The 13,426-nt window shown below is 35.1% G+C and overlaps 1 protein-coding gene across 1 annotated transcript; it reads left to right on the top strand.

The window, feature by feature from the left end:
- Nucleotides 1-9,325: 9,325 nt before the first annotated feature.
- On the top strand, nt 9,326-9,640 carry LOC147391436 (tubulin beta-1 chain-like). The gene has a single exon (XM_086459066.1). The coding sequence runs from the start codon at nt 9,326-9,328 to the stop codon at nt 9,638-9,640; it is 315 nt and encodes a 104-aa protein (XP_086315192.1).
- Nucleotides 9,641-13,426: the final 3,786 nt, after the last annotated feature.

Genomic DNA, 13,426 nt, shown 5'->3' with positions numbered 1-13,426 from the left:
TGGTTGTGTTGAAGACGTGGAGAGAGGGGTTGATGCAAGGCTATTTTGAATGGGGCTAAAGGTGCTGCTACGTTGGGGTGTAAAAGAGGGAGAGAACAGAATGTTGGGGAAGTTGTTGAAGCAGAAGTTAGGCAGCAATGGTACAAGGGTATTGAAGTAGGGGACGAGAGGAATGAGTTGCATGTTTTAATGGGGGATGGGACAATGGACAGCAGTAGGACGTGAAGGCTGTGAGAGAGGTGAGGCGCAGCAAGGGTGAATTGCAGTGGGGTGGGAGTCAATGGAGAAGGAGAAATCCAGCCATCCTCTTTTTGTTTCTTCTCTTTCTTTTGTTATTCTTTTCTTTACCTTTTTTGCTATTTCAAGAATGTTTCTCCCTTTGTTCACTTGCTGCCGTGTGAGAATTGTGAGAGAACAAAAGATAAAAGAAGGTAGCCTCCTTTTTGTGTTCTTTCAAGGATGTCAGCCCTCCTTTGATGGATTCCAAAAAATGTCAACCTCCCCCCTAAGATAACATAGGATTCTCTTTTTATAGAGTTCACTTTCTATTTTTCTCTTTTTCTAAACTTTCTCTTTCTTTCCTTTTTGATATTTTTATTTAATTTTTTTCTTTTTTATTTTAATTGCTTTTTTCTTTGACCGAATAAAAAAGAGAATGTTTCTCTTTTAAAGTTTAGAAAGAATGAGACCATGATCCCACACTTCGCAACCCGTGGTACGTTGGTGATGAAGTTTTTATTTTTAATTTTGATTTTGATTTTCATTACGTTAAAATTTCAAATTAATTAATTTTTAATTTTTAATTTTGATTTGATTAAGTTAAAATTTTAATTTGATGGGTTAATTATATTTCACCTTTCGATCTTGATTGGTTGATTGAGTTTTGATCTGAATATTGATTGGTTGATTTTAATGTTAATGGGTTGATCAGATTTTAATTTTAATGTTACTCGGTTGATTTAATTTTAATCTGGCTATTGATTGGTCGCTTTTAAATTTGGTTGTTGATCAATTGGATTTTATTTTGATTGTTAATTGATTGATTTAAGTTTTAATTTAAATGTTGATGGGTTGACTAAATTTTGGATTGAATGTTGATTTAAAATCTTCAAGTTGATCGTTTGAATTTTAATTTTTGTTTTAATTTAAAAAGTTTCAAGTTGGTTGTTTTATTTTGATTTTCCTAATAGTCAAGGTCTCTACGAGCAAATTGGACATCAAGGGGCGTTTTGGTCAGTTTTTGATTTTTTTCACAAACTTCTCCAATTTCATCGATTTGGGTCCCGTTAGACTTGAAATCCGAATGCAATGAAGGTACTTTCGAGATTTTTCGGAGGTCCAAAATTCATGAGGGGTATTTTCGACATTTTATCGATTTTTATCAATTTTAGTGAATTTTGACGTGAAGTTTTTTTCAGTCGCAATGTGATTATTTCTAAGTCTCGAGGTCATGTTTTTCCTATCGTAGCGAGTTCTTTAAGTTATCCAAATATGTAGCGAACCTAAGCGTACGTGCTTGCTAAGTCGAATGTAAAGTGTAGCGATCCTAAGCGTGCGTAATTCTATGTCGCGTGGTCAGGAGAAAGAAGATAATAGAATTAAAAGACGGAGGGAATTGGAAAGAGGCTTCTCTCAAGCTTTCGAGTTCTTTGCGCTCATCATTAGGAATCCACAGCAACCGTATGACGCATCGTCAAGTCAGGCGGATGTAAAAATGGGGTGTTTACACTATCAGGCGTGCATGTGATTCCCAAATGTACAAACCATTCGTATACGACCACCTTTACATTACAAGTTCACTAGTAAAGATAGAAAGGAATAACTCGGATTCCAGTTGTGACTCCACTCTCATATGCGTCTCATACCACGTATGAGCTTGGTGGTCCCTACCGTACATCCCAAGATAGTACATCACTCCGGATGATATGACGCACTATCTCTTCAGGCATTCACAGGCTCTTTAACAGCTCACAAAGTAGCTACATATATATATATATATTATTTTCATTTAAAAACAAAAGAAAAATTAACAATACAAGATTGAGAATGGATATCCAGTTTTCTACCATGCAAGTGTGGCCAACCGACCTAAAATAAATAACGGAACGAAAACGTAAACAGCGCCTCACGCTAACAGAAAGTAAATAAACATGCAACCAGTAACATTATCCCTGGATATCCGTTCACCAACCTACACACAACACAACAATGTAAAATGCAGACATCACCCCTTGGGTGTGACTCTGACATTTTACCATTTTCATACCCTTTTTTTCCTTTTTTCGAATTTTATAGTTTTAAATCTCTCAAATAAAATATCCACTTTCTGATATTCATCAACTCAATATAAGTTAATTGAATATCAAATCATTTTTTCAATTACGAAATTCATTTTTATCAATAACATTGAAAAATTACAAAACTTAGATCAAAACGGGGTCCGAGTAGTGCACAGGACCCAACTGACGGAAATAACCCAGTGAGATATCCTACTCACGTATATTTTCTTATAAAATATAGTTAAACATATCAAACATGCAAGTTCTGGCGTGAATTTGAAATAACCAATTGAATTTTATATTTTTGGAAACTCACCATAAATTTTTAATAAAATCCTAAATGCAATTTTCACAATCTACGATTACTAATAGAAATTGAGAGTTTCTTACAATTTCTAGGCTACGGAATTGAAGCACGTGCATGAAAATCGAAACGATCGGCATGAAAATCGAGGTAACTCGTACTTCGAGACTACTGATTTTCGAAATCAGCCCGGTGATTTCAAAGATCTCGATGTTGTCGTCCTTTCTCCCTTCTACGACGGAGGATGGTTTGACCCTAAAACGGATGAAATCCGAAGTCGAAGTTACAAAACCCCTGTATATATATATATATATATACGACTATTTTTTTGATGATACAGGGTGAAAAAAACGAGAAAACAGAAGGAATTTTGGTGGATTTTCTAGAAAACACGACTGTAGACGTTTCTCCTTTCTGCGTTGGTCGATGACGACGAGCCGTTTGTCGTGGATCTGAGATTGAAGAATCGAGGGAAAATCCAAATTTAAAAAAAAAATGTTGGTTGGTTTGGACGGGTTGGGGAAGATGAAGTAAAAAAAAAATTTATTTATATAAAATTTGGGACGAAATTGGTATTTCGTCTATTGTTTCGATTGACGATAACTTGACCGTTTGGACCTCAAAAGTGACGAATGAATACTCTATTTCACCTAATTTTTCGTTCCGGATCTAATGGTGTGGTCAATTTCTTTTGTCTCTAACCAAAATTTACATTTTTTGCCTGAGGTAACCCCTAAAATTGACGTCATTTTCGTTTTTGAAGATAAATCGACTTTCTGTGCTTCAAAAATTACAAATAAATAATCTATGTTCAATAATTTTTCGTTATGAACCTAATGGTATGAACGAATTTTAAAAATTCTTACTTTATCAAAAAGTTACTATTTTAGCCTGGTCCAACTCGATAATCGAAGATTTTGTAATTTTTCTATTCGGACTCGTACTTGAGCGTGTTTACAGGTTAAAATATGTTTTTTAATCATTTTGAATCCAATGATGAGGTCAGATTCCAATAAAAATGATCAGAAACATCCTAAAATTTTATCCCTAAGTCCCACTTTCAAGATTTTCTCAAAATTTCATTATTTATTTTCTCCTTGAGATACAAATTGAAAACTTGGGATTTTACATGAAAAGTAGACCTTGGTTCATTTGTAAATAACTTATAAAGAAATGATGGATGTATATTTTTGAAATGAATTAATGGGAGAGCTACATGTATGTGTTCACCTTTTGAGGGTATGATTGGAAGTTCTTTCAACTTTATATATTATTATCAAAGATCAAAGAACCTTTTTTGGTTTAACTATACTTTTTGATAATGGTATTCTTGAGTTTTTACAAGAGAAAATTGACTCTCTAATTAGATTAAAGCATTGGGTATTGATGGCTTATGGGAGATCAACATGTGTCATCCTTTGATGGGGGGTGGGAGAATGGGCTTAGTGGATGGACTTGTGCTATGGTCTTTGGGTTAGGAAAGATGGACTTGATTTATGGATAATAGGATTAGGGTTATGGAATTTGGGTTAAGATCTTAGGGTTATGGGCCTTGCTTATGGATTTGGTTTGAGAATAGGTTTAAGGTATATATCGATTAATAGGGAATGGATATGGATCCGAGTTGGTTCATGATAGGGGGTAGGAAATTAGAGTGGATTAGGGATAATGTTGAGCATGCAAAATTATATGATATGATGCATCCATGAAAGTGATGTTAAGCGGCAATGCGGGCCCGTTAAAATGTTCGAGTTCTTAGTTGGAATCAATTCGAAAAAAATTGGATTTTCCTAATTGGTTCGTGCAAATTGGGGTGTTTACAACGCTTTTAGGCACTTAACAATATATACATTGTGGGACATGTCAAACATTTACTAATACACTAAATCTGGTGTCGGAGCTATGATTTGATCTATAATTGTTATTCGAATAAAAATGATCACTCCAATGAACACAACTCAAATAGTCAAACCACCACTACTTCCACCATTAACAGCTAAACTATCACGACAAGTTAAAACCATTTAATGTTCACCGCCACCTTAGTCACACCACACTCACTAAACACATACGTTATTTATCACATAAAAAGAATATACTTCTAATTAATGGAAAAAATGGACATGATACATCAAAGAGAAAATTGTACATTCCCATCATCGATTTGAGTTTAATAACACGTACATCCAATAGACCCTCCCACAAAAATGATATTCTACAATGATATGATTGGTTTTGCCAAAAAATTATCATTTATCAACAAAAAAAAAAGTGGAAATCATAGAAGTTAAGAAGGTATTTACAATTATGTGACTTGAAGTTTAGTTTGACATAATAATTTACAATTTGTGCATGAAAACATGAAAGAGGATTATAAAAAATATAAGGATAAGCTAAGAAAAATGGGATAATTATGTATTTGACATCATAACCTATAGTTAAGACCACCAAAATATAATTTAGACTTTTGTCGGAAAACACCCAACAAATATTTATGAACTATAGCTTTACATAATAGGACATGTTTGTTGATTTGTTGTATAATTTTGACATGGTTATGATTATAGACTTGGATAGGATTGATTACTATAATAGGACACGTTTATATAGACTTGCATTACCAGTCAAAGTCCACATGGATCCTTGGGGATAATACAACATTGTATGGTAGTTGATCCTATGGCCACTTTACTTGGTTTAGGAGTAATGATTTGTCCACCAAAGATAATTTAATTTTTACATAGTCGTAGTGTTCTATTTGCTTGGCATCTTTGTATAATCTAGATTTTGAAGTTCGTTGATAATAACTGATTAGAAGATCACTATTATATTAGAAAATACGATGGATTTCATTTACTCTTTGTGAAAAGTTGAAGCACCTAGTCAAAGTGTAGAAGGTGTTGTATTAGAATGAACATGCATTGTTGTGGATTCCAATGCAAAATGCTCCTCATTGAAGTTGTATTTATAGGTTGGGCATGTATTCTTGATCTTATGGCGACTGGTTTATTGATTGTCTTTATCAGTAAACTTACTAACATTGTGGATAGGTATGTTTTGCCTTTAGTTTAAGAAAAATACTATTGGCATCCCAACTTTTACTTATTACACCCCAATTAAAGAGAAAACGTCGTTCAAACAGTACAAAGGTTTGACTCAAATTATTATCTCAACATTGCAAAACATTACAACACTCGTTCAAACAATTTTAGAAGTTGTTTACAATTATGATTAAGCTCATGTAAAATTTTATATCCAAAAAATAGAAATCTAGCAAAAAAGTGAGAAAGAACTACTATGAGAACCCAACTTTTACTTATTCTCAATCATGATATATCCTTATTGTAACTACGTGATTATTGAGTCTAAAGATCATTGCTACGTGGATTTGAAGTACAAGTTGTGAGTAGAGATTAAATATATTAAAGTTTTATTTTGAAACAGACTTCAACCCCTACACTTTCGACCGAGTCGGAGTCCAATATATTGGAGGTAGGGGAAGGTTTTGAGAGGACAAAGTTTTTTTTACAGATGTAGATGGTTACTTTAAAGTTTAGAATGATCAAAGTTAGAAGGTGAAGGAAAATGACATGAGTTTTAGGCATGGGGTGTTTGTCATTTTGATGTTGTGGAGGGATAATTTGGTAAAGGGGATAAGTAGGTTATTTTTAAACTAAATCTGTAGATAAATTCCAATTGTGTTGGTTAGGCAATCCATACCTAGGTTAACTGTTGATTAAGGTTGAAGGGTATGCGTGTTTGGTTAAAAGAATGACTTGTGTAAGGGATTATTTAGTTATGTTTTGGGAGGGTGAATTGGGTGATGACATTAGGCCTGTCAATGGATAGTTGAAATCCGAATTCGAATTCGAATTCGAAAAATTGGATATTATCCGAAATTTTCGGATATCGAATTCGAATAGTTTTCAATATCTGATAACGTTTCGGATACGAATTCGAATATAGGTGAATTCGAATTCGATAATATCTGATTCGAAAATATAATATATATATATATATATATTTTAAGTATAAAACATTAAAACTTCGGTTCTGTCGAACAGAACTCAGCCCTCAACCCTCAGCCCTCATGCTCATCGTCTTCAACCCTCATCGACAGCCCTATGGCTGGCCTGATCTGGTTATGACAACCCTCGTGTTGTCTTCAACCTTCATCGACGGCCCTCACGTGCTCAACCCTCAACGAGACATCGACAACCCTCATCGTCTTCAGCTGAAAACACTTGTCATCGTTGGAATCTCTCTCAACGGCTCACCTTCGGCATCGGCATCCATTGACAGGCTGAATCGGCATCGGAGTCTCTCTGTCTGTCTGTCTCTCTCTCTCTTTCAAAAGCTTTTTACAGATCTCATCGTCTTCCACGATCTCAACCCCTCGCGGTCACTGTCGGAATCTCTCTCAGCGGCTCACCTTGGGCATCGGCGTCCATGGATAAGCCGAATCGGAATCTCTCTCTCGTCAGGTTAGGATTTTTTTTTTCCGATAAATTTCAGATAATTTCGGATAATGTTCGAATAGTAAATAATTTTAGATAATTTCGGATAATTTTCGGATAGTAAATTTCGGATTCGAATCGAATAATATCAGATATCTGATAATTTATTCGGATACGAATTCGAATATTCGTTAGTGGTATCCGATCGGATTCGAATTCGAATACAACACTATCTGATCGGATATCTATCCGTTAACAGGCCTAGATGACATGTGACAAATGGTATTGAAATGAGTGCGTTAGGTAAGTTGATTAAGGAGATAGGGTGTGAGGATGGCTTGTGATGAGGGTTTGGATGAAATGATGAGATTTGATGATGAGAAGTGGTGTGACTTGAGGTATGGGTTGTGTAACTTTTGAGAGTGATGATTGGGTTAGGTAGATTGATTTTTTCGATGGCGGTGATGACAAACACTCCCCTTTGTGAGCACGAGCTTTTTGAGGGCTTGTGGATCCTGAATAGACACTAATGGGGCTTGGGAGGTAGGGCTTATGGATAAATTGGTTTAGTTTTAGGAAGGGTTGTATTGGGCCTTTGTAGGTTGGGCTTAGGATTCGGTTGTGGTTTAGGTTAGGAATTTGCTTGGAATTAGGGGATGAGGTGGGATTAGTTTAGGTTAGGGCTTGAGTTAAGGTAGTATTAAAAAAAAGTATAGGGTAGTTTTAGGAATGGCGGGTTTTAGATAGGCTTGAAGATGGGCTTAAGACTAAGTTTTAGATTTGGAGTTAGGATAGTGATGGGTTGAAGAGGTGGTTGGATTTAGATGATGAATTAGTCTTATGGTAGGTCCCTTGGCTATTGGAAATCTTAGGGCCTTTGATTTGAGAAAAAAATTGAATTTTAAAGATTTGGGCCTTTAGGCCTGTTGATTAATTGTTTGATAAAAATATATTTTTGTAGATCCTTTTTGAGTGGGGGCTGATCAAATTGGGATGTCTACACTTATCACTTCATGACTAATATTCCTTTTGGTAAGTGCAATTGAAAATGCAAAAAAATTGTTTAATTTGTGACTCACATATCCCTTGTTTCCTTGCAATCAAACAAGCCTGTCAATTTTTATTTGAGGAGATAGTCGGGCCAGCAACCAAGCATACCTGAAGACAACGAATGATACAAATAATATTTTGTATCAAACAAGATTGGAAAAGAGAGTAAAATTCATTTATGCAAAACTGTCACATTCTTGTACCATATAAAAAATGAATGAGAAGGAAAAAAAAAAACCTCTACATTTGAGGGAGTACAAGAATACCTCTAAAAAGTGATAAAATACAGGAAAGTTATTTGAGAAGTTTCAGTCACTTATATTGAAAAAAAAAAATTTGGAAAAAATAATAACAATATCAAAATTAGAAGAAGAAAAACCATCAGTTGATCTTTTTCATAAAGTTCAAATGATATAGTGGTTGAGGAATACTTACATCAATAGTGCATGCTGTAAGACCTGATTTCTAATGATAATCAACTATGGCATAATTAAGAACAATGAAAGCTCCAACATACCAGGGAATGGCAACAAGAAAGAAACTAATTACAAACCTTGCAAAACACAATTATTATGTGATCACCAATTTCATGTAATAGGCACGATATTCACCCCTACATGATGGAAAATAGTAAATAGGTCACCTAGTATGGTTCTTAGCCCACCAACATTTTTTATAAGTATAATTATGGATTTCAAAAACATCAATTTTAATGATTAAAAAACATTGCATATAGATTTCAATGCAATAGATTATGTTCTAGTACATATGAGACGTGCTTCAAAGATCCACACTCAAGCTACAAGGCCACGGTTTGAGAGTGAAAATGTCACCTAATTCATCAGAATGCCAAATAAGACACATGCATGTTGAATGACAATGGTTTAAGTGAATGTGAAGATAATATATATATATATGGGGACGGTTCGAGGGACGTTTTGAAAACTGCCTTGGAAACCCATGACTGACAGTCGTCGGATATTAGGAAAACAATGGCTTGGATTTCTAATTGGAAACAGTTGGAGTGAAATTGCAGTTTTAAAAAAGTGTCTATGCATTTTCAATAAACTCCCTCTATTTTTCATTACATTGAAATTAAATCCCTGTTTTATCTCAAAACTCCGGTTTCTTTCTCTCAAGTATGTTCTCTCTATAGAGAACATAACAGTTTCATAAACTCCATCAAACCCTTCTCTCTCACAAAGCTCTCAATAGGAAACCCTCTTCATAAGAAAATGTGGGATGCTAAGAACATGATGTGTGTAGCAAATCCCCGCCATGGCCGTTATTTCACAGCCTCAGCAATGTTCAGGGGTAAGATGAGCACCAAAAAGGTGGGTGAGCAGATGATAAATGTGCAGAACAAGAACTCCTCTTACTTTGTGGAGTGGATCCCCAACAATGTGAAGTCGAGTGTGTGTGATATCCCACCCACCGAGCCGAAGATGGCATCAACATTTATTGGGAACTCAACATCAATCCAAGAGATGTTCAGGAGGGTGAGCGAGCAGTTCACGGCTATGTTTACTCGTTTGGCAAAAAGTTGTTGATTTGTTGCAACTTACCCATTATCGTGGCTTAAAAACAAAGGAGAGAGAGAGAGAGAACTAGTTCATTTTCGATCGATGGAGTCGAAAACGAAGGATGTTTTCTGTCGAGAGCAGAATGAAGGGTGGTTTCTTATCTGTGAGAGAAATTCGTTTGAAATAGAGAGTGAGTTGAAAATATAAAGAAAAAGAAAAGAGGGAGTTTTTTATAAAATCCTAAAACTCCGTCTCTTATTTGGAAGAGACGTTTGAGTGCATCTCAGCCGTTGTTTCGACAAAATCTAACGGCCCTCATACATGGGCTTTTTATCTGGTTTTGAAGACGTCCCTTGAACCGCCCCCTATATATATATATATATATAGGGTCGAGTTCCGTAGACCCCCATTACGACTCACCGTTTTGTCTTATATGGGCAAAAATATTTGGAATGGGCTGATTTTTTGTGAGGATGATCTTTATGGTGAGAAGATCATCCTTGCCAAAAATCAACTCATTATGAAACTTCTAGCCCCATGTTTACAAGTTGAAAAATTTTAGACCGTCAAATTTTTGTAAATCAATTTTGATGGGGTTAGAAGTTTTGGAATGGGATGATTTTTTGCCAGGATGATCCCCTCATCACAGAGATCATCCTCACAAAAAATCAGCCCATTCCAAACATTTTGCCCATATAAGACAAATGGTGAGTCGTAATGGGGGTCGTAGGAACGACATCCAAAAATGGTTTACAAAAAATGGACGGTCCACGATTTTTCAACTTGTAAAGTGGGGCTAGAAGTTTTGGAATGGGCTGATTTTTGGTGAGGATGATCTCCTCACTGTAGAGATCATCCTCACCAAAAATCAGCCCATTCCAAAACTTCTAACTCATGTAGGACAAGACACGCTTGTTAAAGTATAGGGTAAAGCTTAGGGTGAGGAACGGGACCCATATAGGGAAATGTTCAGCACCCTAAGTTTTACCACACACTTTAACAAACGTTTTTTGTCCTACATGGGTTAGAAGTTTTGGACTGAGCTGATTTTTGGTGAGGATGATCTCTATGATTAGAAGATCATCCTCCCCAAAAATCAGCCCATTCCGAAATGTTTAGCCCCATGTTTACACGTTGAAAAATTGTGGACCGTCCATTTTTTGTAAATCAATTTTGATGGGGTTAGAAGTTTTGGAATGAGCTGATTTTTGGTGAGGATGATCTCCTCACCATAGAGATCATCCTCACCAAAAATCAGCTCATTCCGAAACTTCTAACCCATGTAAGACAAAACGCGTTTGTTAAAGTGTGTGGTAAACTAAGGGTGGCGAACGGGACCCTACCCATATATATATATATATATATAATATATATATATATATATATATATATATATATATATATATATATATATAAAAGTCCTGTTCAGCAACAAACATTTTGGCAAAACATTTCTCAACAACATGAGTTAGAGGTTTTGGAATGGGCTGATTTTTGGTGAGGATGATCTCTACGGTGAGGAGATCATCCTCACCAAAAATCAGCCCATTCCAAAACTTCTAGCCCCAGTTTACAAGTTGAAAAATCGTGGACCGTCCATTTTTTGTAAACCATTTTTGATGGGGTTAGAAGTTTTGGAATGAGCTGATTTTTGGTGATGATGATCTCCTCACCGTAGAGATCATCCTCACCAAAAATCAGCCCATTCCAAAACCTCTAACCCATGTTTTGAAAAATGTTTTGCCAAAATGTTTGTTGCTGAACATTTCCCTAAATATATATATGGGTCGGGTTCAAACGACACACATTGCGACAACGTGTTTTGTCTTATATGGGCAAAACTGTTTGGAATGGGCTGATTTTTTGTGAGGATGATCTCTGTGATGAGGGGATCATCCTGGCAAAAAATCATCCCATTCCAAAACTTTTAACCCCATCAAAATTGATTTACAAAAATTGGACGGTCCAAAATTTTTCAACCTGAAAACATGGGGCTAGAAATTTCATAATGAGCTGATTTTTGGCAAGGATGATCTCCTCACCATAGAGATCATCCTCACAAAAAATCAGCCCATTCCAAACAGTTTTGCCCATATAAGACAAAACACATTTTCGCAATGTGTGTTGCAATGTGTGTCGTTTGAACCCGACCCTATATATATATATGGATTAGGATCCTTATACACATAAAGCTACTCATAAAGCTACAACGTGTTTTGTCTTATATGGGCAAAAAATTTTGGAATGGGCTAATTTTTTGTGAGGATGATCTCTATGGTGAGGAGATTATCCTCGCCAAAAATCAGCCCATTATGAAACTTCTAGCCCCATGTTTATGAGTTGAAAAATTTTAGACCGTCCAATTTTTGTAAATCACTTTTGATGGGGTTAGAAGTTTTGGAATGGAATGATTTTTTGCAAGGATGATCCCCTCACCACAGAGATCATCCTCACAAAAAATTAGCTCATTCCGAATCTTTTTAACCATATAAGACAAAAACGTTGTAGCTTTATGAGTAGCTTTATGTGTCTACGGAACCCCACCATATATATATATATATAGGGAAACTAATATGACCGAGGGAATCTGGGAATAACATTGAGAATAAAAGAAAGACAATTGGGAAGCTTTTGGTCACTTATATTAGATTTTTTTTTTTTTTTGTTGTTGTTGTTATTGAGAAAAATGACAAATTGAGAAAAAATGATACTTTTTTGAATCATAACTGACATGTATTGCCTGTAAAAAAATATATGCCAAATGATAGAAACCACACTCAAGACGCTCTTAGAGGGGATTATTCATCATCTAAGAGTTTAAGCTCAATCACATAACATAGTCACACAATTACCCAGTCAATGAACCTCAATTGTAAGGAATTGTTAACGGAAACTTGCAATTCACACACATGCATGAAGTTTGATGACTTCAATGATGGTCATATAACATAATTTCACAGATTATAATTGGTATATTTTTTATGTACTATTTGAAAGAGATACCCTCTTGTGTTTTGAAACTTATGCCATGCCTATAGAAATTAAATCAGACTAACAATTCTCTTTACCCAAACCAATACCAAAATGGGTATCATAATTCCCAGATAAAACCCAAACCCATGTGTTATTTCTTCATTTAAATCTTCCAATTTCAAGAATGAACACCACAAAATCATACAAAATTCATTTATTATTATTTTATTTATTATATTTTTTTTTTTAAGAAAAAGAATGTGTAGGTGATATTATAACATAGAATCTCCTAAAAATCTTACAGTTCAAACTAACTTGCAAAAATAGATCCAACTAAAAACCAAGTAAGTTAGGAAAAAAAGTTACCAATAAAGGAAGGGAAAAAAAATTCTCCACTAAAAACTCATCACCATTAAAGCTCCCCGAATCAGATTTTATAGCTTCAAGATCATTTTATGTTTAAAAGACAAGGAGATTATAAAGAAATGATTCACAAACCAAATCTAAAGTAGAAACCCAATACTCCAAATCCATCGCATCCCAAAAAGCCAACAAACATATTTGAAAAGAAATAAAAAAGTGCTGACCTTTGAACAACCGTTTAGATTAGGAAAGAGTAAGGGGTTTTTTTTTTTTTAGAGAAAAAAAAACAACCGTTTGAACTTCGAAGAGACGTTGGTAGGTCAAGCAGATGATTTTTTCCCCTTTACATAAAAGCAAACATGTGAAGCAAACGAATCAAATTCGTTTAGATAAAGGAAAGCAGGTGAAGCACGCGGTATTCAATACATAGCAAAATCGAAAGAGGGGTGTGCTCCCCTTGTGATCTCAAATTCGATT

This window comes from Akebia trifoliata, chromosome 11 (assembly GCF_017979445.1).
Source record: "Akebia trifoliata isolate Shusen 1 chromosome 11, ASM1797944v1, whole genome shotgun sequence".
NCBI lineage: Eukaryota > Viridiplantae > Streptophyta > Magnoliopsida > Ranunculales > Lardizabalaceae > Akebia > Akebia trifoliata.
The sequence above is the reverse complement of the archived record's forward strand: the minus strand, read 5'-3'. Positions and strand labels throughout refer to the sequence as shown.

Excerpts from the sequence above, each read along its gene's own strand:
- LOC147391436 (XM_086459066.1), top strand. The coding sequence starts at position 9,326 with ATGTGGGATGCTAAGAACATGATGTGTGTAGCAAATCCCCGCCATGGC.